Source organism: Phascolarctos cinereus, unplaced genomic scaffold, assembly GCF_003287225.1.
Source record: "Phascolarctos cinereus isolate Bilbo 61053 unplaced genomic scaffold, phaCin_HiC Scaffold_4;HRSCAF=312, whole genome shotgun sequence".
Classification (NCBI taxonomy): Eukaryota; Metazoa; Chordata; class Mammalia; order Diprotodontia; family Phascolarctidae; genus Phascolarctos; species Phascolarctos cinereus.
This window is the reverse complement of record NW_027555847.1, coordinates 654,046,678-654,069,034: the sequence shown is the minus strand read 5'-3', so window position 1 is coordinate 654,069,034 and position 22,357 is coordinate 654,046,678. Positions and strand designations below refer to the sequence as shown.

The 22,357-nt window shown below is 47.3% G+C and overlaps 2 protein-coding genes across 6 annotated transcripts in view; one reads left to right on the top strand and one right to left on the bottom strand.

Annotated features, from left to right (window-relative positions):
* The window catches only part of HSF1 (heat shock transcription factor 1), a 68,540-nt gene extending 53,592 nt beyond the window's left edge, over positions 1–14,948 (top strand). Inside the window, exons 5-14 of one of the 4 annotated variants that reach the window (XM_020994835.2) lie at positions 6,805–6,880; positions 7,020–7,081; positions 7,303–7,399; positions 7,765–7,901; positions 8,303–8,563; positions 9,121–9,207; positions 11,266–11,371; positions 11,461–11,526; positions 11,959–12,028; positions 12,291–14,948. In XM_020994835.2, coding sequence (XP_020850494.1) covers positions 6,805–6,880; positions 7,020–7,081; positions 7,303–7,399; positions 7,765–7,901; positions 8,303–8,563; positions 9,121–9,207; positions 11,266–11,371; positions 11,461–11,526; positions 11,959–12,028; positions 12,291–12,496 — 1,168 coding nt within the window. In that variant the 3' untranslated portion in view covers positions 12,497–14,948. Of the gene's footprint in view, positions 1–6,804; positions 6,881–7,019; positions 7,082–7,302; positions 7,400–7,764; positions 7,902–8,302; positions 8,564–9,120; positions 9,208–11,265; positions 11,372–11,460; positions 11,527–11,934; positions 12,029–12,290 lie in introns of all 4 variants that reach the window. The other 3 variants (XM_020994834.2, XM_020994837.2, XM_020994836.2) reach the window with 3 other exon arrangements.
* On the bottom strand, positions 14,101–17,272 carry LOC110214126 (uncharacterized). Of its 2 annotated transcripts, none has more exons than XM_020994839.2 (5): positions 17,145–17,272; positions 15,760–15,812; positions 15,297–15,443; positions 15,100–15,162; positions 14,101–14,239 (listed from the first exon to the last, which is right to left on the bottom strand). In XM_020994839.2, exons 1-5 carry the CDS (start codon positions 17,270–17,272, stop codon positions 14,232–14,234), a joined length of 399 nt encoding a protein of 132 aa, XP_020850498.1. In that variant the 3' UTR covers positions 14,101–14,231. The 2 variants fall into 2 exon arrangements, with proteins under 2 accessions (XP_020850498.1, XP_020850499.1); XM_020994840.2 differs by lacking the exon at positions 17,145–17,272 and adding an exon at positions 16,037–16,398.
* Between the last annotated feature and the right edge of the window lie 5,085 nt (positions 17,273–22,357).

Below are 22,357 nucleotides of genomic sequence, written 5' to 3'. Positions count from 1 at the left end.
GAGAACAGGAAAGAGAACGGACGGTCTGGAATTAAACCGAAGATGGCGAACATTATCCAGAATTGAACTCCCTCAAAGACGGAGTGAGCCATACAGAAGGCAGCAACTTATGAAACAGCAAGAAATATTTAAAAGCAAAAGCCAAGGATGGGGGCAGGGGTGCAGAAAATGTGAAAAATCTCATCAAAAACAACCAGTCTGGAAAATAGGTCAAAGGGGGATAATCTAAGAATTGATGTGCTACCTGGACATCATGACTAAAAAACAAAACAAAATGGAAAGAAAGCACCAAAATGAAAACTGTGTTGCTAGGAACATCATATCAAAAATCCAGAATTCCACATCAAAGAAAAAACACTGCAAGCAGCCAGAATGAATGAGTTCAAAGACCAAGGAACCAGTCAGGAACAAAAAGTCTTGGCAGTTTCCACTGCCAAAAAGTATGATATTCCAAAAAAGCAAAAGATAAAAGGCTTGCAACCAAAAATAATAGTATGCATATAGCACTTAAAGGTTTGTAAAGAGCTTTACAAATGTTTTAGCCTCACAATAACTCTGGGAGGTAGGTGCTATTATGCCCATTTTATAGATGAGGAAACTGAGGCAGAGAGGTTAAGTGACTTGCCTAGGGTTATAGCTGCTAAGCAGCTGATGCTGTATTTGAACTCAGGTGTTACTGACTCCAATCCAGTACTCTATCCTCTGCACCACCAATAATTTACTCTGCAAAACTGAAAATAGTCTTTGAGTGGGGGGAAGAAATAGATCTTTAATAGAATTGAGGACTTTCAAGCATTCTTGACCCAAAGAGCTCAGTAGAAGCTTTGAAATGCAAACACAGTTGTCAAGGAAAAATTAGGTAAAATACTTTTGAGCATTTGGAAAAGCCTATACAGTGATAAAATAGTAACGCTGTAATGGAATGGATACCAAGTGTGTCTTCAAAGTTCTGGCATCTTCAGGGATCATAGAAGTAAACAGAGGGCCTGGGACTGGTTTTCTTGTGTTTTAATAGTTTTAAGAGAACAAAGAAAAGGATGGGAAAAGGGAGTGTATTAGGGAAGAAAGAAAGGGGAAGGGAACTTACTGTCTCACATAATAAGCATTCAGGAGCTGAGGAGTGTACAAACATGGAGTAAGGGGATAAGAGAAATGTACATCACATGAACCTGTTTCGTTTGAACTAGACAGAGCATGCACACATGCACACAAAGTTTGGTGTAAAAATACATTAAACTCACAGTGAAACAGATTTAAAGAAAGTAGAGGGAGATTTAAGGGAAATTATAAGATTGGAAATGGATTAATCATAAGTGAAACAAGCTCTAGTATCAGAAGGTGGAATATGAAGAGATAATAAAATAGTAGTTAACACATACACTGATTACTAAGTGCCAGGCACTGTGCTAAGTACTTTACAATTATTATCTCATTTGATCTTCACAACTGTTATGGGAGGTAGGTGATTGTTAGCCCCATTTTACAGATGAGGAAACTGAGGCAAAGAGTGAAATGGCTTGTCCAGGGTCACATAGATAGTAAGTGTCAGAGGCAGGTTTTGAACTCAGCTTTTCCTGACTCCAAGTTTAGCATTTTATCCACTGTGCCATCTAGCTGCCATTAAAAGGAAAGAAGTAAAAATCTATGATGAGGTGCGGGGGGACAGGAAGAGAAGAGGGGCAGCAGAATGGAAACATGGCTCTTTTACCACCTTTGTAAAGAGAGAGGAAGGAGACAAGGAAAAGTACTAGATGATAGGATGGAGGAAACTGCATCATCAGCAGTCATAACTGAACTTTAATAGGATAAACTCACCCAAAAAATAGAAGAGGATTAGCAGAATGGATTAGAAAGCAGAATCTGACAGAATGTATACAAGAAATACCCTTGAAACATAAAGATTCACATAGTTAAAATAAAGTACTGGAGCAAAAACTGTTATGCTTCAGGTGAACTCAAAAAAGGAGAGTGGAGAAATCATCTTATACAAGGTAACAAAAATAGATGTGTTAGCAAGGAAACTACCCCATGCTTAAAAGTACCATAGACAGCAAATCAATAGCAACACTTAATATGTATGGACTAAATTACATCTAAAGGAAGAGGTGATATGAGTACAAGAAGAACTACACAATAAAACTAATTCGTGTACCGCTTTCAGACCTAGACAAATCTAACAAATGTAAGCACTTTAGTGGAATCTTAGAAAAGTTAGAAATGATCTCTGGCCATTTTTAAATAGGAACAAAAAGGATTATACATATCCTTCCACTATACAATGCACCTTTACAAAAATTGGCTATGTATTAGCTCATAAATACCTTACTAACATGCAAAATGTGAAGACACATCCTTTACTCAAAACAATGCAATAAAAATAGATTGTCTCAAGGCCTTTAAAAAAAGAATTAAAGGTTAATTGGAGACTAATCCTAAAGAACTGGTAGGTCAGATACAAGTCGTGGAAAGAAAGGAAAAATTCATCAAAGGAAATGGCAATGAGACAACATAGCAAAGCTAAGGGAATGAGTTTAAAGCACGCCTTTAAGGCAAAATAGATATGTTTGAATGTTTGAATCAGGCAAAAAAAAAAAAAAAGAAAAAGATACTGAATAGAGCATGCAACTAAAAATTAAAAAAAAAAAACTAGAAAAGCAACAAATCAGAAAAACCCAGTTTGACACCAAATTGGAAATTCTGAAGACCAAATAAAATATTGACAAATTTGAAAGCAAAAATATTGATCTAAGCTAGAAATTTTTTTTTTGTACTGTATGCCTACAAAAAAGGGATTATATATGAAACTGAATCTCATTCCATTCCACTTGCTTTTGTTAAAAAAGTCTGTACATCCTTCTAACTTCTGCTTTCCTCTGCACTTTTAAAAATGTTTCAGTGGCCCTCCACTTTTTTCTTCTTCATCACCATCACTACCATACTCTTCCCCTTTAAAAATAGGATGAGATCAATCCCTACTTACCAGAAATGAAGAAAAACAATTCTAGTCAGTCAATAAGCAGTTATTAAAAACTTTAAGGGGGGGGGCGGTGACGGGACAAAGTACCCTAGTCCCTTCCCCCCCAAAAAAAAACCTCTCAGGGAGATTGCAGTCTAATGGTGTTATACGGCATGCAAGTAACTGCACAAGCAAGATATATGCAGAACAAGTTAGTGATAATGTCCAAAAGAAAGCAAGATCAGGAAAGTCTTCTTGTAGAAGGTAAGATTTTAACTGAGATTTGAAGGAAGTCAGGAGGCAGAGATGAGGAGGGAGAGAATTCCAGACATGGAAGGAGGGATAGCCAGTAAAAATCGCACATATGAGGGGATATATCATCTTGTTCAGGTAACATCAAGGAAGCCAAGTCAGTGGACTGAATGACTACTCCTTGGAACAAGATGCCCCCTTGGTGTCCCCACTTCCAGCTTCCTTTTGTGTGTTGTCTTTACCTTTTAGATTGTAAGCTCCTTGAGGGCAGGGACTGTCTTTCTTTTTTGTATCCCCAGCATTTAACACAATGCCTGGCACATTGTAGGCATTTAATAAGTGTTCATTGAATTTAATTCAGTTGGAAAGAAAAGTTCAAGTCCAGGCTCAAACACTTAGTTGTTATGTGACTGTGGACAAGTCAGCCTCTTTCAGCCCATTTACTCATTTGTAAAATGGGGGTAGTAAAAGCACCTACCTCTCAGTGTTGTTGTGAGAATCAGATGAGCTAATAGTTGTAAAGCACTTTGCAAACCTTAGAGTGCTGTGTAAATGATAGCTATTTATATTAGATGTGGGGTGAGAGTAAGCAATAGAGGTTGACATCTACATTGCAAGCCTAGGTGACTGGGAGGATGGTAGTGAAATTGAAGATTTGGGGGAACTAGAGTATATTTGTTTAGTATGGGAGAGAACCATCCCGTTATGCCTCAGGGAGATTGCTTTGTACCTCCTGTCTAATTTGAATGGAACCTTTTTAACTTAGAGAACTCAGATAACGAGGACCCCCCGTATTTCATGACTCCCATGTCCCCACCAGTCTTCTCTTCTCCAGCCGCACATCCCCACGTACTTTAGCTGATCTTTACATGGCATCGTGTCCAGTCCTCAGTTCCCTCACCATGCTGATCACTTTCCTCTCTGGACATGTGTTAGGAAAGATTGTTTCTTCCAAAGGGAGGAGGATGGGGAAGAACATAGGCCCCTTTCTTGGGGTGTTCTATGAAAGGGCAGGACTTTAATTATTTCCCAGTCCTGCCACTTACCACCACCACCCTCCCAAAAAAAGAGAAAAACATAAATGCATAGCAGTCATCTTCTAAGAATGCCTTTCTTCCTCTGTGTTTAACTCCAGTCCGTTGTTTGCCTTTTTTCTCCACTTGGAGGTTCCATCTGATCTGACCACCCATGCTAAGTCAGATTCCTTCATACTCTGCTATTTCTCTTTCTGATCCCAAAGCATAGGCATATGCATGCTCAGATACACACAAGTACTCCCAGATGCTGATCCTTAACTGCACATTGGCAGTTTGACAGCCCACAGTGCTAGGATCCTGGCAGGGCTGTACAGTCCTGACATCGTGAGTTTTTTGCTTTGGTTTTGTTTGGAGGCCGTGGAAAGTAGGTGAAGAGCTAGACTGAGACCAGTGGCCGGGCCCCCCTGCCTCCCCGCCCCAGCCCAGAACCTGGGACCAACGATATCAGGTGGTCACTGCCCCTCTTCTTCATTCTGTCAGGAGCTACCAAGAGTTAATAGAGTGATAGGAAAGGGAAGCCCTTTTCCTGCACTCAGAGAACTCAATCCATATGTATGAGGCTTGACGGAAATACATTCTAGAAGCCCTTCTTTTCCCCAGGCACCTAAATCCTTCATGTGTCCTGGGAAGGTAACTTAGTTTTTCCCCCAAACAGTACCTTAACTGAGGGATCTTTTTCTTAAAGTCAAAGGGTACTGTTTCTCTGGGCTTAGAATCCTGGCCTTTGGCATAGTTGGTCTCCTGTGAGAATCTTGATTCTCCAACCCCCACCTCCAGCTTACCTGAGTCTATTCTGCCCAGTGGGAAACACCTCTTCCAGTACTGCTGTGCCTTCCCTTTACAATGACCAAGTGGGGCTTGGCCTGGGACCTATTGTTAGCTAGTCAGTGAGAGCCAGAGTGATTTGGGTTTAAGGCATGATCCTTAAGAAAGAAATCTAGCTGTAAACCCCAAGATATCTTGTGAGGTTTCAGTGATGAAAATTTACATTCCTTTGAGCAGAGCGTCTGATGATAAAGAGTGTGTTACCCTATGTGGACAGAGGGAAGTGAAGGGAAAGACAAAGAAAGAAAGAAAAAAGAGGGAACTGTGTTGTCCAACTGGCCAGTTCCAGTGGGGTCCCCAGTGGGGCAGCTCCTACTGCTATTCATGTTGTTTGTCCTTCGTTCTTGAAGAGGACGATGACATCAGGGAGGTGATGCCATGACATGCGAGGGAATTGGATTTAAGTGAAGGAGGGCTATGCAAAGTCACCAGCCTCACTTCCTACTTCAGAGCCATCTGATTGGCTCAGAGTGAACGTAAATAGTAGTTATTTGTGTTTTGGCCAGAAACCCAGAGGATCTTCCTCTCCCAGATTGGTTTTTTTTTTTTAATTAAGTAAAAGAGGCCATTCTCTGTCTCGTTTCTTACCTAGCCTTAATCACTGATTAGGCATTTCCTCAGTCAAACAGACCTATTAAAGACCTTCACTTAAAAGGGCCAGGGTCTCCCATTGTATCCAGGGCCATATCCAGTTGTCCTGATCTATATGTGGCCACTGGACCCAGATGGCTCCAGAAGAGAAGGTGAGGCTGGTGACTTTGCACAGCCCTCCCTCACTTAAATCCAATTCACTTGCATGTCATGGCCTCACCTTCCTGAAGTCATGGTCCTTTTCAAGAATGAAGGACAAACAACAACTAGGTCAGAGCAACATTATACACACTGTCTTCTGGATTGCTAATAGAAGCCAGGAAGCAGGCTAAAAAAATAAGGGGGCGGGGGAGTCAACACACAAAGAGAATCAGTGTGCTACCTGAGCTGTCATCGGGGCTCCTAGCATATCCCAGGCCCCAGAACCTTGCCCCATCAGATAACTTGTCCTAATTGCAATGTGACAAGATCTGGGGCTGTGTTTAATTAAGCTGCACCAATGACAGTTCCAAGGGAACAAAATTGTTATCTTGATATTTCATTGTCTCTTCCTCCTGATTTTCCAGAATTGGGGGATTGGGGTGCTGAGACCAAGGCTTTCTCCCCTGGTTCCAAACTCTCTTTCCTCTCCTGCTGTGGAGCAGGACACACTTGTCCTTCCCTACCCAAAGAAGCTTTGGTTGAGTGAATACCCTATTTCTCCAGCTGGCCTGGCCAGTGAAGGAAAGAGAGGAGGCGCCAGACGTTGTGCCCCAGACTCACCAGCCGCTCCCTGTTTGGGGCCAGTTTGAGTCCCCAGGCTCAGCCACCACAGGGGGCAGCAAGGAGCTGTTTCTCTTTGTGTTTCTATCCCTCACTCTTGTCACTCCCCCATGAAGCTTAGGGGAAAGCCCCCAGAGTTGAAGTCAGAGGACTTTGGTTCAAATTCTGTTTGATATTTATGACTAGTGTAACCTAGCGCAAATCACTTCACTTCAGTTTTTTCATCTGAAACTTCTGATGTACCTGGATGAGCCTGAGCTCCATGAGGGTCTAAGTTTCTCTCCTCCAGGGCCCTGTGCAATGCTTGGCACAGTGTTAGTCTGGGGTGCTGTGGGTTCCCAGGCCCTCTTTGCTCATCCCCCTTCCTTGTTTTTCTTGCAGTGAGAATGAAGCCCTGTGGAGAGAGGTTGCCAGCCTTCGGCAGAAGCATGCCCAACAGCAAAAAGTAGTCAACAAGGTGAGAGCTTGTGAAAATAGAGGAGAAAGGATAGGTCCACCTTGGTTGCTTTCCATTTCCTAGACCTAAAAATAGCAGATATGCTTGAGGCCTCGAGGTGGGGAGCCCAGGCCAACCGCCTTTCTCTCTGTTCGTACAGCTGATCCAGTTCCTGATCTCTCTTGTCCAGTCAAACCGGATCCTGGGGGTGAAGAGGAAGATGTGAGTAGTTGGCTTTGGCTCTCAGAGCAGACCTCAGGACACATCACCCCCACCTCATCTTTGTCCCATAGCCTCTGAACAGACCGTGCTCTCCTGAGGATCAGAATCATTACCCCTGGGCAGGCCCAGCCCTTCCTACCCTGGATACCTTTTACTGGTACCCCTTGAACACTCTTCCCTTTCTGTCTGACCTCTCCTTCTTGGGACTCCCTCCCTTGCAGCCCCCTGATGTTGAATGATAGCAGCTCGGCACATTCCATGCCCAAGTACAGCCGCCAGTACTCCTTAGAGCATGTCCATGGCTCCTCTCCCTACACGGTGAGCACACGGGGGAGGGGATGGGGACAAGCATCTATTAAATGCCTGCCTACTGTGTGTCAGGCACTGGGATAAGCACTTTGCAAATAGTGTCTCATTTGATAATATTCCTGGGAGGAGGGGAATGCCAAAGAGTCAGGAGAGGAGAGAGATCAGGAAGGAGTCAGGAGGCTGGGATTGGATGAAGTCCACAATCCTGTTTCCAGGACAGGGAAGAGAAAGCTTGCCCCTGGAAAGGAATCCCATATGGAGAGCCTCTCAAGAGCAGACCTCACTCGTTAATGTGATGGGGGAAGGAAGAGGAAGGAAAAACAAGATAGGGTTCCTGCCCTGACCACCCCCTCAACCCTGTTTGGCTGTTCCAGGCTTCTTCCCCAACCTATAGTGGCTCCAACCTATACTCCTCAGACTCCGCAGCCAATAGTGGACCCATCATTTCAGATGTCACAGAGCTGGCCCAATCCAGCCCCTCGGCCTCCCCCAGTGGCAGCGTGGATGAGAGGTAGGGCCCCAGCACCACTCCTTCTTCCCTGTCCTTGGCATCCCCCTGTACTGCCTTAGGGACACAGATTTAGGGTCAGGACTTTGACTCCTTTGCAGGCTGCCCCTCTCCCCTCAAGGCCATGAGGAATCTTCTTGACTTTAGTGTTGGTGTTTCTCCTATGGGCCTCCCTCCTCTTCCTCTGTAAGCACCCACCCTGTGGCCTCCTGCCTTCTTGCTCCTGTAACCCCTGCCTCAGGCCCAGTTCACAGTGATAGAAGCTGTGGACCACAAAGCCCCAGGGAGGGAAGGGGATATGAGAAGACAGGACAAAAAGCTGGACCTTGGGGAGGTGCCCCCACAAGCTATGCCAACCTTGCTTCTGGGTATCTATATGTATGGGCAAACCCATCTCTCCTCAGGATCAGCCCAATGATACGAATCAAGGAGGAGCCCCCCAGCCCACCACGAAGCCCCCAGATCGAGGAGACCAGTCCAGGCCACCCCCCCTCGGTGGTGGAGACTCCCCTGTCCCCTTGCACCTTCATCGACTCCATTCTTCAGGAGAGTGAGCCCAGCGCTGCCGCCTCTGTTTCTGGCACTGTGGGTGGGGCCATCTCCTCTCCACCTCCAGGTCCCCTCCAGACTCCCGAGAAGTGCCTCAGCGTAGCCTGCCTCGACAAGTGAGTGTGGGTGTACAGAGACATCGCACACATCAGCCCAGAGTCAACCTGAGGGAAAGAAAACGTGCGAGGGCACTGGGACTCCCTTCTGGCTTGTGAGAGCTGGACTAAACTGAACTCCCCAGCACCCACACAAACCTCTACCCTGGTGTTGCTGCTGCTGCTGCTGCTACCGCTACCACCTCTGGTTCTGCCATTAACCTGCTGGCTGCTCTTTGCTTTCTGCTGCTTTCTGTCTACCCCATCTCCCTTCTTGGATGGGAAAAAGAGCTGTGTATGTGCTCACAAACTCCTTCATAGGCATCTGCCTCTGCCTCTTCAGGCCTCAACCCAACATGCACCTAGGGAGCCAGGCACCTTTGACCCCAGCTTACCTGCAGCCCAGGGGCCAGGGCCAGCCATGGAGAAAGTGATGAATGGCTCAGTGCTCTAGGAGCCTGGCAGTCCTTTCTAGCCAGGAGCCCTGGGACAGGGTGGAAGCATTGAGTGCATGAACCCTTCAGACCCCAGTCCCTACTTTGAATCGGGCACGTGCTGTCGTCTTTTATATCTTGCAGTTTGACTCGCACTCCACAGATGTCTGAGGTCGCCCGCCTCTTCCCCAGCCCTGCCTCTTCCTCTCTGCATTGCCGATCACAGCCAGGGTTAGCATTGCCCGCAAAGGGGGGAGGGAGGAAGGGCATATTTGGGAAGAGCTCCTGACCCATCCGCCCAAGGCTCAGTCTAATGCCCACCCTAGCCTACTGGTGTCAGTGACTCTAATGACATCCTGTGTGTTCAGCTAGGGTGAACTTTCCCCCAAGGGGAGCCTGGCTTGGATGAGGCCAGTAATATGCAGGATACTTTCCCTTTCATATGCAGGGGAGAGAGTCACTTTCAGTGAAGCCACATCAGTCACCACCCTCTTGGGCCAGGTACCCCCAGGAATAGATAGGGATACCTCCTCCAGGTAGGCTCCCTAGTTGGGTCTACAGGTGGTGGAGAGCCATCCACCCACTCTGCCAGCCCATTCCTCCCTGGGATAGTTAGGGAGCTTGATTCGAGTGAGGTCATTTTGGGACCCCTTTACACACTCAGACTTTGCCTGAGTTTTCAAAGGCCCTTACGTCAAAGGTTGTGGAATCCTTGGGAGGTGACCCTGGGTTTGGATTTTAACCTAGATAAAGTTGGACAGCGATTGAAAGTTGTTGAGTTGCATTCCTTCCAGGCCCCAGCCACCTCTCCCTTCATTGGTAGAAGGAATAGATTGTTAAATTGGTTGGCTAGATGAGATTGGTCTTAAGGATTAGTTTGTGGCCCAAGAAGAGTTTGCTTTCTGCTCTAACCTCTGTCCTCAGCCTCCCGTTTGGCACCTCCAGGAGCCCAGCACTAAGTAGCATCAAAAAAATCTTGCAGTTGAAGGAATCTCCAGGGTCATCCTGGTCCAGCCAGATCCTCCCACCACGCAGCAGCCGCTAGTCCTTCTACACAGAGTGAAAATGCCCCTCCTTGTGTTCACAGCCATTGCTCCTACGTCTGATGCCACTTGCAATGAAGTCTAGTCTCTCATCCCGTATCAGACACTTCAAGGAATCGTATTCACTCTTCTCTGTAGTCTTCTCGTACAACATTATGTCCAAACTTTACCAGGAGCTTTTTCTTTCCTAAATTCTCCTGATCCTCCAACCAGAGCACCTGTGTTTGACTTATCATCGGTCTAGCACAAACCAGTCAGGGGGGATGGTGAGGGGTGAGCAACAGCAGCGGAGCTCTTCTCTTCCCTGGGGAATAACGGCAGTCAGTCAGTGGAGCCTTTGTTGCCCGTCTTCTGGAGATGAGTGGAATGTGGCAGTCATAGAGGAGGAGGGGCCTTGTGCAGACAACAGGGAAAGACAAAGCTTGGGCTCCGTGGGGAAGGCAGAGGGCTTTGTCTTAGGGAACAGGGGAGAAGCTGGTAAAGGCCAGGCAGGAGCTTAGAACAGCTAGACTTGTCCCACAGTGTAACAACCTGCCTCAGTAAGTAGTGAGATCCCCATCGCTGGACAGCTTCAAGGATAAGCATTTATGCAGGATTTTTTAAAAGGTGTTCATGCCCTGATCCTAGCTGGACTAGATTTGAGGGTTCTTGAGCAGGGGACGGCCGTGAGAGTAGTGTTTTAAGTTGGTCAGGTGGTAATGTGCATAGCCAGCCAACACTTAGGCATCTGTGCTGTGTGAGGCACTTTGCTGGGTATATAGTGGGCTGTAACCAAAGCCCAGAGACAGACCAAGTGGAGAGGGAGATCATCAGGAGTAATTGAGGCAGGAAATTAGAGACCATATGGGGAAGTGGAGGGAGCCCTGGGGTGGGAAGGAGTAGTAGCCGGCAGGTATGCCACAGTCTCTGAAGCTTCTCGCACCCACACATCTGTATGCAGTCGCAGGCTGTGTCAGTGGCCTTTCTTTGGGGCCCCTTAGCCTGTAAGCCCTGACTCTGTCTTCCCCCACCTCCCTCCCAGCCATGAGGTGGTGAGAGCATCCCCTCATATATACCCAAGTGCTTATTCTCAAGAGACAAATGGGACATCAGGAGCACCCCAGCCCTCTGGAGGCCATGGTTAGCTACCCCTGTTCTTTCCAGATTAGGATGGCGTCACATCCTTGACCTGTGCTCTCAGTAGCAGAGCTGGCTTTGGTCTGCTCCTGCCCTTCATCCTTAGTCCCTTCTTTTTTTGCCTGGTTAGAAATGAGCTTAGTGAGCACCTGGATACCATGGACTCCAACCTGGACAACCTACAGACCATGCTAACCACCCACGGCTTCAGTGTAGATACCAGCGCCCTACTAGATGTGAGTGTTCTGGGCCTGTCCACGTCACTGTCCCATCCTCTTTAGTAAGCCTACTCTTCCCACTCAACAACCTGTCTTTTCTCTGGTAGCTCTTTAGCCCCTCAGTGTCCGTGACAGACATGAGCCTGCCTGACCTGGACAGCAGCCTGGCCAGTGTGCGTAGTCAAGGGCCCCTGGGAGCTTGGGGAGGGATGAAATGGTTAGCAGCTATCCTGGGTGCCCACAATCGATCCTGCCAAAACTCCAGGGCCCCCCGTGAAGGTGGGGTGGGGTGGGACAGGAAGGGAAGAGGTTGGATGGGGTACAAAGGGAAAAGATGGGATGGGGTGGGGTGGGACAGGAAGGGAAGAGGCTGGATGGAGTGCAATGGGAAAAGATGGGATGGGGCAGGGTGGGGTGGGACAGGAAGGGAAGAGGCTGGATGGAGTGCAAAGGGAAAAGATGGGATGGGGTGAGGTGGTGTAGGGTAGGGTGGGATGGGATGGGGTGGTCCAGGCCAGGCTGGGATAGAGATGAGGTTGACCTTGGCCCCAGACCCAGCTGCCCCCCTCCCCTTCCCACAGCCCCTCACTCCCCACCCCCTACAGATCCAGGACCTCCTCTCCTCCCAGGAGCAACCAAAGCCTCTGGAGACTGAGACAGGTGGTGCAGACTCAGGTGAGCTGGACTCTGAACCTTGGGCTGCCATCCCCTTGATCCCCTGCTCCTGCCCCAGGGGTTCCAGACACCAGTGCCTGAGATCTCTGTTTCTCCTCAGCTCTGGTCTAGCTTGGGACCTGTTCCCTTTCTCCGTGACCCCTCTCCCCAATATCACACCAACCTGGGCAAGGGATTCCAATACTACCCATGATCTCCAGTTCCAAAGCCTTCCTTTTCCCTTCATCCCCACACCCGTGACCCTCTTCCTCTACCCACCCAGGGAAGCAGCTGGTGCACTACACAGCCCAGCCCTTGTTCCTGGTAGACTCCAGCACTTTGGATACAACAGGGAGTGACCTGCCCATCTTCTTCGAACTGGGGGAGGGGCCTTACTTCTCGGAGGGGGATGACTACACTGATGACCCCACCATCTCCCTGCTGTCTGGCTCTGAGCCCACCAAGGCCAAGGACCCTGCCGTCTCCTAAGGCCCCTCTTCCTCTGGGAGGGGGATGATCCAGGCATCAGGGTCCCCCCTCCCTTCCTTGCCAACCTTCCTGAGGGTGGGAGAGGGGCACTGTCCCTTGCGTTTGTGCTCAGAGAAGTTGCCAGAAATCTAATTTGGGGCCAGACAAGCCTGTTGGAGGGAACCTGGCAACAGATAGGACCCAGGCCATAATTAAGGGGCCACCCACCTGAGCAAGGGAAGAGAGTGTGCCCAAGGGGCTGTTCTGAACAGAGCTTGGTATAATGGAAGCAGCCCCCGGTGAGCAGAGGTCAACAGGAGAAAGGACCCCAACCCCAATACCATGCATGCCATGGAGTGGGACCCTGCCCACCACCTCTCACATTTTCCTGTGGCTCCACAGGGTAGCAGCTTATGCTTGCCCCACTCCCCATCCCTGGCTCCATATGTTCTCCTGTTGGTTGGTTTGGGGTTTTCTCGGTTACACTTTGTACTGATCCCACTGATTGTTGATAGAATTGTATTTTGGATTTTTACACAAGAGAAGTTTATGCTTCTCCCCCTATATAGAGAATATATATATATTATATATATATATACATACATACATATATATATATATATGAAGACAGACAGATTATAAACAGAAAGGCTATATGGCTGTGGTTTCTCAGCTAATGGGGAGTTATTCCTGGCATTCAGGGGGAGTTACACTGAACTCAGATTGGGTTGAGGCTGCTAAGATGGCTTCAGCATTTGGGGAGGGAAGCCAGGAAGGGAAGGAAGCCAAAGTCAGAGGCTGGCCTCTCAGCGGGGGACCATACCCAAGTGAAAGGTGCCAAGTCCTGATGGATTTGTCTGTGTTCCCTTGGGGTGGAGTGTTTGAAGGGGTGCCGTTAGTACCCTCCCCTCCAGGATTGTACAGTTTAGAGCAGGAAGCAGCCATTAAGATTTTTAATCCAACCCCTTTTTATGGGTGGGAAAACAAGCCCAGAGAGGTTGAATGCATCATGTTATAGAAATAACAGTGGATTATTTGCAGTGATTGGGCTCCAAATTTGCTGTGTGATCTTAGGCCAAGTCCCTTAACTCCAGGCCTCAATTTTCCTCATCTTTAAAGCAAACAAGTTGTCCTAGATTTCTAGTCCCTTCTCTAAATCCTAGGATCCCCAGTGACCTGCACAAGGCCACAAAGCTTAATAAGTGGGATTGGGATTCATAACCAGGTCTTCTAGATCCCAAAATCAGTGCTCCACTACACCCCGCTGCCTTCTCTTCTCAGACCATTCTTGGCTCCCTTCTTCACCGATTTCTCTTGCTGGACTGTTTCGCTGATTAAGTCCATGATGTTTTACCTGGATTTGCCCCACATCCCTGCAATTTCTTTCTCTTATTCTGCATTTCATCCTTCTGCCCTTTTGGTTGAAGAAATTCCCCAAATAAAGATGCTAGCATACAAGGCACACTGACCTGAGCTCCCCCCAGCCTCCCTGCTGCTAACTGTGATTGGATCACTGGACTTCCATTTGGTATAGAAAGTAAGATGTATTCAGATTTGTATCAAAATTTGAAGGACGCAGATTTTCTCTAAGTCACTGCAATACACACACCCTCATTAGCTAAGGCCAGATTTTTCTCAGATATATTTATTGAGGGGATAGGGCAAATATTCCCTGTCACCTGGGAATAAAGTAGGAAGGGAGAACAGCATATCAGGCCCAGGGACTGATTCTCTTCAGAGGCTCCTGGCAGCAGCTTCATAAGCCTGTCGGCGAGAGAGGAAGGGATGTCAGACTGGAGTTTCTCATTGGGCTGGCTTCGGTTTTGGTGCCCACATACCCCCAATCCCTGAGGCCTGTGCTTTCAACCAGATTTCACTTGGGAGATAGGTCTTGTACTGGGGATCAAGCCCCAGTCTCACGTTGCTACACCACCGCCTCTTCTGCTGAGGTCCTCTCCACCTTTGGGGGTATGAGGAGGGCATGGATATAATCAGTGTTGGCAGTTCCATCACCCATCCAGTTGAATGCAGTAATTCTCACCCATTTTCCCCACCATTCCCATATGTTCCCAGTATTGAATGGAGGCAGACCCTTCATTGATCTTCCATTTGAGGCATTCATCTGAGGAATATTTTATGGCAGATGGGAGTTACTTACTTGGATTCTTCCAGCATGGCTTTGAAGTTGGGGGGAGGGGGGCGGCTTACAGTGTTTTCCCACCCACACTCAAGTGGCCCATTACTGAGAGGGGAGTTCAGAAGTCATGCAGACTAGACCTGAATGGAAATCCCCTGCAACAGTATTTCTGGTCATCCATCCTTACTATGAAAACCTACCTCTCGCAAGAGGCAATCCTTGCTTTCTAGCCTTGCTAGGCAAATCTAATCCCCTGCCCGTGGAAATCCTTCAGACCCTTGATGACAGTGATGTCCCAGACCTGATCCTCCAAATTAAAGACCCACAATTCCATCAGTCCTTTGAAGGCCTAAAGTTTGTTAATTTTTCTGGCTTTCCCCTTCCTATGTGGTATCCCTTGGTAACCTTTCTTGACACTATATACACTGTACCTACACACACAAACATTTCCTTCCCCTAGGGTCTAGGTGGAAAGTGCTGAGCTCACCTTGAGCCTTCTTCTGAAAGGGGGATTCATCTTCCTCGTTCTCCTCTGCTTCATCTTCCATATCTACAAAGAGGGGAGGGGCGCGGCAGAGAATGAAGGGTAAAAGGCATTGTTAGGTCCAAGCTGCCTCATCCACCATATCCCAGCCCCATCAGTTATGGGCTCATTGCTTTGATGTTCTGCCTGGAGGATCTCACCAGCTGTCTCCTCACTGCCTGCATCCTCGCCAGCAAAATTCTGGCTTGAGTCAGAATCAGGGTTGTCTAGGGACTCGGACTCTAAACCATTTCCTTCGTTTTCATCCTCCGTCTGCAGAGTACGCTTGTTTGACAACGGATCTTCCACTTTGGGAGAGAAAATTAAAAGGGGCATAATGAAGGGAGATTGGAACCTCCAAGGGTGGAGGAATGGGGTCAGAAGGAAGGGATAGAGTAGGGGTCTTGGGCCAACCCATCCCAATGCCCCCTACCTTCATACAGGGTCTGAATAATGGAAATGAAGTGATTTGGTAAGGATCTTCCCTTGCCGTGATCCCCATGGAGCTGAATGGCACTGTGCAGTCCTATGTCACTTACCCCAGATATGACACCATTCCCCACAATTGCCCTTTCCCCACCCCTAAATTCCTAGAATGGAGAAGAGAAAGGAAGTGATTCTCACCTGCGGCCACTAGAGCCAGAAGTAAGATCAGCAGAGAGACAGGTAGCAAGAACCTAAGATTGAAGTGAGGGGGAGTTACCTGGGAGAGTCAGGTGGCTCAGGGGCTGCATATGTCCTGATTTCATCCCAGATGGACTCCAAAGGTCCGTACCTCAGGATTAGGGCCTGGGCCCTAGTTCATAAATTGGTATCCCCTGCCCCCAACCTGCCATAAACATCCCAGACCCAGAAACCCTCCCTTTCTCTGAGCCTTAGACCCAGCGTCCCATGACCTCACCGGGGACTGGGAGCCATGGCTGCATTCAACGAAGGGTAGAAGGAGCAGTAGCACCCTGGGTACCAACACAGCTATATGGAGGGAGGGGAGGTGGGGCCTGGGCAGGGACTGCCCCTTGTGAGTCACTTAGGCTTCTCCCCTTTGTCCAGAGCCTGCCCCTCCCGCTCTTTCACAATTCTATCCATCTTTCACACCCTATTCTTGCGTGTTGGTTTTCATTTCTGTCTTTTGAGGGAAGGCTTGGAGAATGTGAAGAAGTGAAATCAATCACTGCCCCACCAGGGCAGCTTTCTGCGCCCAAGCAGTTATGGTTTCCATACTGCATGCTCTTCTACCCATCCCTTGAGGGCCCTGGAGCTGGGTTAAGGGAGTTGGACAGAAGGACCCCAGAGGAAGATCAGTAAAAGCAAGACAATACCAAGGGGAAAGAGGGAGAGGTACAAGGGCCAGGCAGGGGATAGTACTGGGGACAAAGCAGGAAGACAAGGTACAGGGCAGGACAGGCTCTAGATGGTCCTGGGGTGAGGGGAAGGGCTAGGAACAAGGGGCCCTTTCTAGAGAACATAATTCAATGCCCCATTGTCTTGCCCAGAGAACTAAAGGGGGAGGTTAACAGCCAAGGGCAACTGAAGGGGTTTTGTTTCCCAGAATGAGCTGAAATGGGATCCTAGCCCTACCCTGTACCCCAGCGTGGACAAGAGGGGCCATACTCTTATTAGAAGCGCTCTGTCCAAGCCTTTTGAATTTTCAAATTCTACTATTGTTCGGGGCTCCCTTCAGGAAGGTGGTGGAGGAATAGGAAAGAGTAGGATAATTCCTCCTACTCACCCACCCACCACAGTCCTAAAGTCCTAGACAGCTAGGTCTTGTGATGCTTCTCTCCCTTCCCAATGTCCACATGGCACTACCACTTAAAGGGCGTAAAGGTCCTTTGTGTGGGGATTAAAAGACTGGTTGACCCAGTGGAGCTGGAGCCTGAACCTATGATGAGCCATGTACCTGCCCTGTTCTTCCCCCCAGGACCACCTTCCAAAAAAAGTTCAACCATCAGGGCAACTGATAGGGATCCCAGGGCTACACCCAGAATCAAAAGAAAACAGAGCCAAACCTGGGCCAAGCCCTGCCTAGTTTCCAGAAAGAGGCAGGACCCATTGTTCTTGGAGACTTGGAGAGCCTGGAGGGCTTTCTAGTCAGTCTGGGAAGCCTCAGCCTCATCAGCCCTAACTCTGCCTCCATCTCCTAGGACTGATCTCCCAACACTGAGCCACCGGAATCTGGTAGGGTCCACTATGAGCTATACAACATTCTCTTCTTTTTGAGATACCACATACAACTCTGTAACCATAGTAACACTACCAGAATCCCACTGTGGGTGGTGCCAGAACATTTCTTCCACCAGGGATACTGATGTTGGGCCTCTAGTAGAGGTATCTTTCCTCCTCGGGGCAGTGTTCTGCTTCAGGAAAGGATGTTCATCTTTTAGTGGGTTTTGTCTTTGTTTTCAGATCAGGATATCCATTCTCAGTGTACTCCATCTATCTTGTCAAGGCATCTGCCCCTCAAGGGTCAGTGTCTTTCAGGTTGAGGTGTGGCATGTTTGCTCAAACACCCGTCACAGTCCCAGGTGTAGAATAATCCGTGAAGTGCCAATTCTAGGATCTTTGATCCAGTTGGGGTGTCTATACTCTTGGAGTCAGAGTCCCCACCCTGGATAGAATCACTAAGCATCGCTGTCTTCCCCAATCCAGCTAGGTAAGCTATCAATTTCCCAGGTCATTGGAGAATGGAAGAGACTTGTTATCTTCCCTAGATCCTACTTGCTATTAGTAACAGGAACCAAACATAAGTCCAGCCAGACCAATCTTGGGTCAGTTCTCATCACTGACCACTATCCCTAGGAACCTGACCAGCTCAAAGCAGTCCCTAATTTCCTCTTGCCTTCCACAGACCCAGAGCAATGGGGACTTCCATTAGGATCCCAGAAAATGAAGCTAGTTTCCTCTAGGACATGCTACACAACCCAAAGAGAAACATGCTGAAGGACACAGTCTGATTATTGGACACTACACAGTGTTAGGTCCCAGGAGCTACACAAACTCCCTTGTTTTATAATTAATGAAGCAAAACACACACATACACAGAGTCTTCCAGGGTTTGTATACCCACTTGGGCTGGCAACAGTTACTGCAGGCACCATTATGTACTAATTCCCTAGCAAGATAGGGAAAGGGTCCATCATAGTCATCAATGCCAAGGAAGACAGAGGTGGAATCAGCAGGACCTGATCAGTGAGAATTATGGGGGGGGGGGGTGGAGAAGGAATAGGAAAGGTCTGATATGCCTAGGATTAGGACATAGAGAATTCATATGAATGGTGGACCTACCCAGAGCTGTAAAATCAAAACAAGGTGAAGGTTTGGTGGAGAAAATCATTGGTTTTGAATTCCAGCTCTGTTACTGTCTAATTGTGTAACCTTGGGCATGTCAGCCACTGGGCCTTAGTTTCCTTGTCTGTAAAATAAGGGAGTTGAACTAGATGTGTCTCGGGTCCCTCCTAGTACCAAATCGTGGTAGTTCAATTTGGAACTTTCTGAGAGTGAGGTCCTGCTGGGACATCAGTGGCAAATGTCCTGGAGGCAGGCAGAGGTGCCCAGCTGGAGCTCAGAAAGAAACCAGGGCTGGAGATTTGGGAGTCCTTTACAAAGAGAAGGTAGTTGAAGCTGAGGGAATTGATGAGATGAAGGGAGAGAGTAAGGAGTTCCCAAAAAAGGAGCTGACTACAGTAGAGGATATCGCATGATAGGTGCACCAGAGAAGTAAGTACAAACAAAGTGCTATGAAAGGTAGTGGAGGGAGGATATTACCAACCTGGGGAGATCAAGGAAAGTTTCCTGGAGTACAAGGCATTTGATTTGAGCTCAAAAGAATTCAAGAATGGGAGAAATAATCATAGATTTAGAGAAGGAACACTCACTAGATGGCATATCTAGTTGAAGCCCCTCATTTTACAAAGAAACAGGTCCTGGGAGGTTAAAGGGTATAAGGTAATTAAATGGAGGCAGAATATGAGTATAAGTCTCATTTTTGCAAATAGAAGCTTCTTTTCATGAAGCCATGATGACATTGTGGACACACAAAAGACCAGGAGGTTGGAGAGCATAGGGTGTTATATGTGTGACGGAGATGAGGGTGCAAAAAGGGAGGTGGTAGGGTTTTAGCTGAATTAGCATGCACATAAAAGGTGATGTGGCATCATGTTGGAGAGAGTAGTCAAATAGAATCAGAACATAGGCAATATCCCTCTCCCTCCATCCTCTTACTGTTGAGGCCTAGGGATTTATCTATCAGTCAGTAAACATTAATCAAGCACCTGCTGTGTGCGAGATGCTGCGCCAAACACTGCCTTGTTTTATCGATGAGAGGTGGACAGGTGCCTAGGACAGATTGCCTGCCTACGAAGGACTGTTAACATTGCTGCCTGCCACTTGGGACCACCAAGTTCTCGATGCCCTGCCTCCCAGTCTCCCTGTAGGAGCCCCATAGTTCCGGCCTGCCGTTTCTCCTTTACTCCGCTGGGCTTTATCACATCCCCTCTGCTCAGCTGGTCCCTTGAGATGAATCTCAGCCATAAGGAATTTTGGAACCAAGGTCTCTTGTCCACTCTGTCCATGAGCAAGAGTTGCTACTACAGCATTCCCAGCAAATGATCATCCAGCCCCATCTTGGACGTCTCTAGGGATGGGGAATCAGCTATTCCCAAGGCAGCCCATTCCCCTTCTAGAAAGCTCTAATTGTTTTTGCTTCTTTTGAAATGGAACTTTCTTGTGAGCCTCCACTGCTTCTGATTCTAGTTACTAATAGCAGGCCTTCAAAGACTAGAAGGCAGCTCTCATGCCCCTGCAGCCCTGGGCCTCAGGTTTCTGTCACCTTCAGTTAACTTCCATGGATCTTAGCTCCTTTGTTAAAAACTAAGCCCCAGCGGACCTTTGCATCCTTCTTCCCTCCCCATCTTCCACTTCCTCCCCACCCCTCTCTATGCCCCAGCTTGCACTGCTCTCTAAAGCACCCAGGTGCCTTACCTTAGGTAAAAATAGTCCTAATGGCCCCTTAGTTTACCTTCCCAATTCGGGAAAAAGTAGGTCTTCAGTCTGAGTTATACACTTTTCCAGTACAAACTGGATAATATTTCATAGAATTTAAAGGGAAAGTACCCTCATTTTCACATTACCACCAAGTATTGTTAGAAGTTCTGGCCTGCCTTTTCAACCTTATTTGCAAATCACTGCTCTGTACATATTTTATGTTCCAGTCCAATTGGACTACTAGATGTTCTCTGAACTTGGCATGCTATTTCTCACCTTCCTGCCTTTGTACAAGGCTTTCCTTCATTCCTGAAACGTTCTTCCTTCTTACCTCCAGTTCTTAGAATCCTTATCTTCTTTCAAGTGCCACCTCCTCCACAACACCTCTGGATTTACACCCCACAGACCATTGGTTAATGAACTTTCTCTCCTTTCCTTTCTCTTCTGTGTCTGTCTGCACACATACCACATCACTCCAATAGAATATAATTTTCTAATGGGCAGGGACCCATTTTGTTTTTGTCTTTGTATCTCTATCACTTAGCACTGACGTTTCCAAAGTAGGTCCTAAATAAGTGTTTTGTTTTGTTGTTTTCAATTTGATACTTGAGCCCCAACCAAAAGCCAGCAGATTTCCTAGATCTTCTTAGGCCTTGAACCTGTTTTGATCTCTGGGATCAGAAAAAAGCCACCACAATTCCTGATGGCCTCCCTTTGGCTTCTGCCGCCACTGTGATTGGACATCTAATTCTAGCAGCTGTTCCTTTCTTCCCTTCTGCCCATCACTACGTCCTACAGGCTACATGAGTGCATTTTCTAGAGTTAACTTAACAAGGGAAAGGAGAATAAACATTCGACTCATTTGCACAGATATTTGTTAAGTGCCTAAAGGAGAAAAACCACACTTCTTTACCTCAGGGAGCTTACAGTATCCCCCTATTAAGGGAGAAATATGACTTTTCTTTCATTAAGGGGTCTTCCAGTGGAGGCTACATGAGTACATGTTAGAGATGTTGTAGAAGGGATTCCTGTTGAAGTATGGTCAGTCAACAAACTTGAGGCGCCACCTGTGTGCCAGGCACTGAGCTCCCAACTCCCAGACTATGTGATTCTTTCACATATACACAGATAAGCTGGTAAAGCTAAAAGAAAAATCCAAAGAGCCCTAGGAAAATTGGAGAGAACAATCACTTTCAACTGTGGAAATCAGGGAAAATCCATGGAGGAACGATAGAATCTAAGAACTAGAAGGAACCTCAGAAGCCATGTAATCCCAGCTGTCCCTGACCAAAGATCACTTCTTCTTGCTGAGTAGTTTTTCGGTCCTGTCTGATTCTTTGTAACCCCATTGGGGGTTTTCTTGGCAAAGATACCCGTTTGCCATTTCTCCGGCTCATTTTACAGGTGAGGGAAGTGAGGCAAACGGAGTTAAGTGATTTGCCTAGTGTCACCCAGCTAGGGAGTGTTTGAGGCCAGATTTGAACTTGGAAGGGAATCTTCCTACCTCCAGGCCTGGCACTCTATCCACTGTGCCACCTAACTGCTCTGTCCCTTCTATAATAGCCAAAACAATGGATTATGCAGGCTCTGTTTGAAGGGCAGCTAGGTGGCACATGGGACCTGAGTTCAAATCCAGCCTCTGACACTACCTGTGTAACCCTGCACAATTTACTTAACCTCTGACTGCTAGTTTCCTCATCTGTAAAATTGAGATAGCAATAGCACTTTATTTTCCAGGGTTGTCATGAGACTCAAAGAAGACAATAAATGTAAAGTGTTCTACAAACTTGAAAGTGCTATATAAATGTTATTTTCTCCAGTGAGGGTGACACACACACTATGTTCATTGAGTCATTTTTCAGTCATGTCCCAACTCTTTGTGACTTAGTTTTGGGGTTTTCTTGGAAAAGTTACTGGCGTGGTTTGCCATTTCCTTCTCTAGCTCATTTTACAGATGAGGAATTGAGGCAAACAGGGTCAAGTGACTTGGCCAGGATCACACAGCTAATAAGTGTCTGATGCTGGGTTTGAACTCAAGAAGAGATAAGTCTTCCTGACTCCAGGTCTGGTGTTCTATCCACTGTGCCACCTAGCTGCCCCTGAACACATTATTTCCTGACAAAATTCCTCCCATCTTTGGAGAGCTATGATTCTTTTGATGTCTTTCTTTACATTGAGCTTAAATCTGGCTCCACTCAGCCACTCTAGTATGGTTAAGTAAAACTCCAGTTTTACTTGG

What these genes read in the sequence shown, in the direction of transcription:
- LOC110214126 (XM_020994839.2), bottom strand. Translation starts at nt 17,272, where the DNA reads ATGGAGGCAGAGTTAGGGCTGATGAGGCTGAGGCTTCCCAGACTGACT. An exon ending in TCTGGCTCTAGTGGCCGCAG is followed by an intron (nt 15,444 to 15,759) that starts GTGAGAATCACT and finishes TCTCTCCCAAAG; the next exon opens with TGGAAGATCCGTTGTCAAAC. An exon ending in AGGCAGTGAGGAGACAGCTG is followed by an intron (nt 15,163 to 15,296) that starts GTGAGATCCTCC and finishes CCCTCTTTGTAG; the next exon opens with ATATGGAAGATGAAGCAGAG.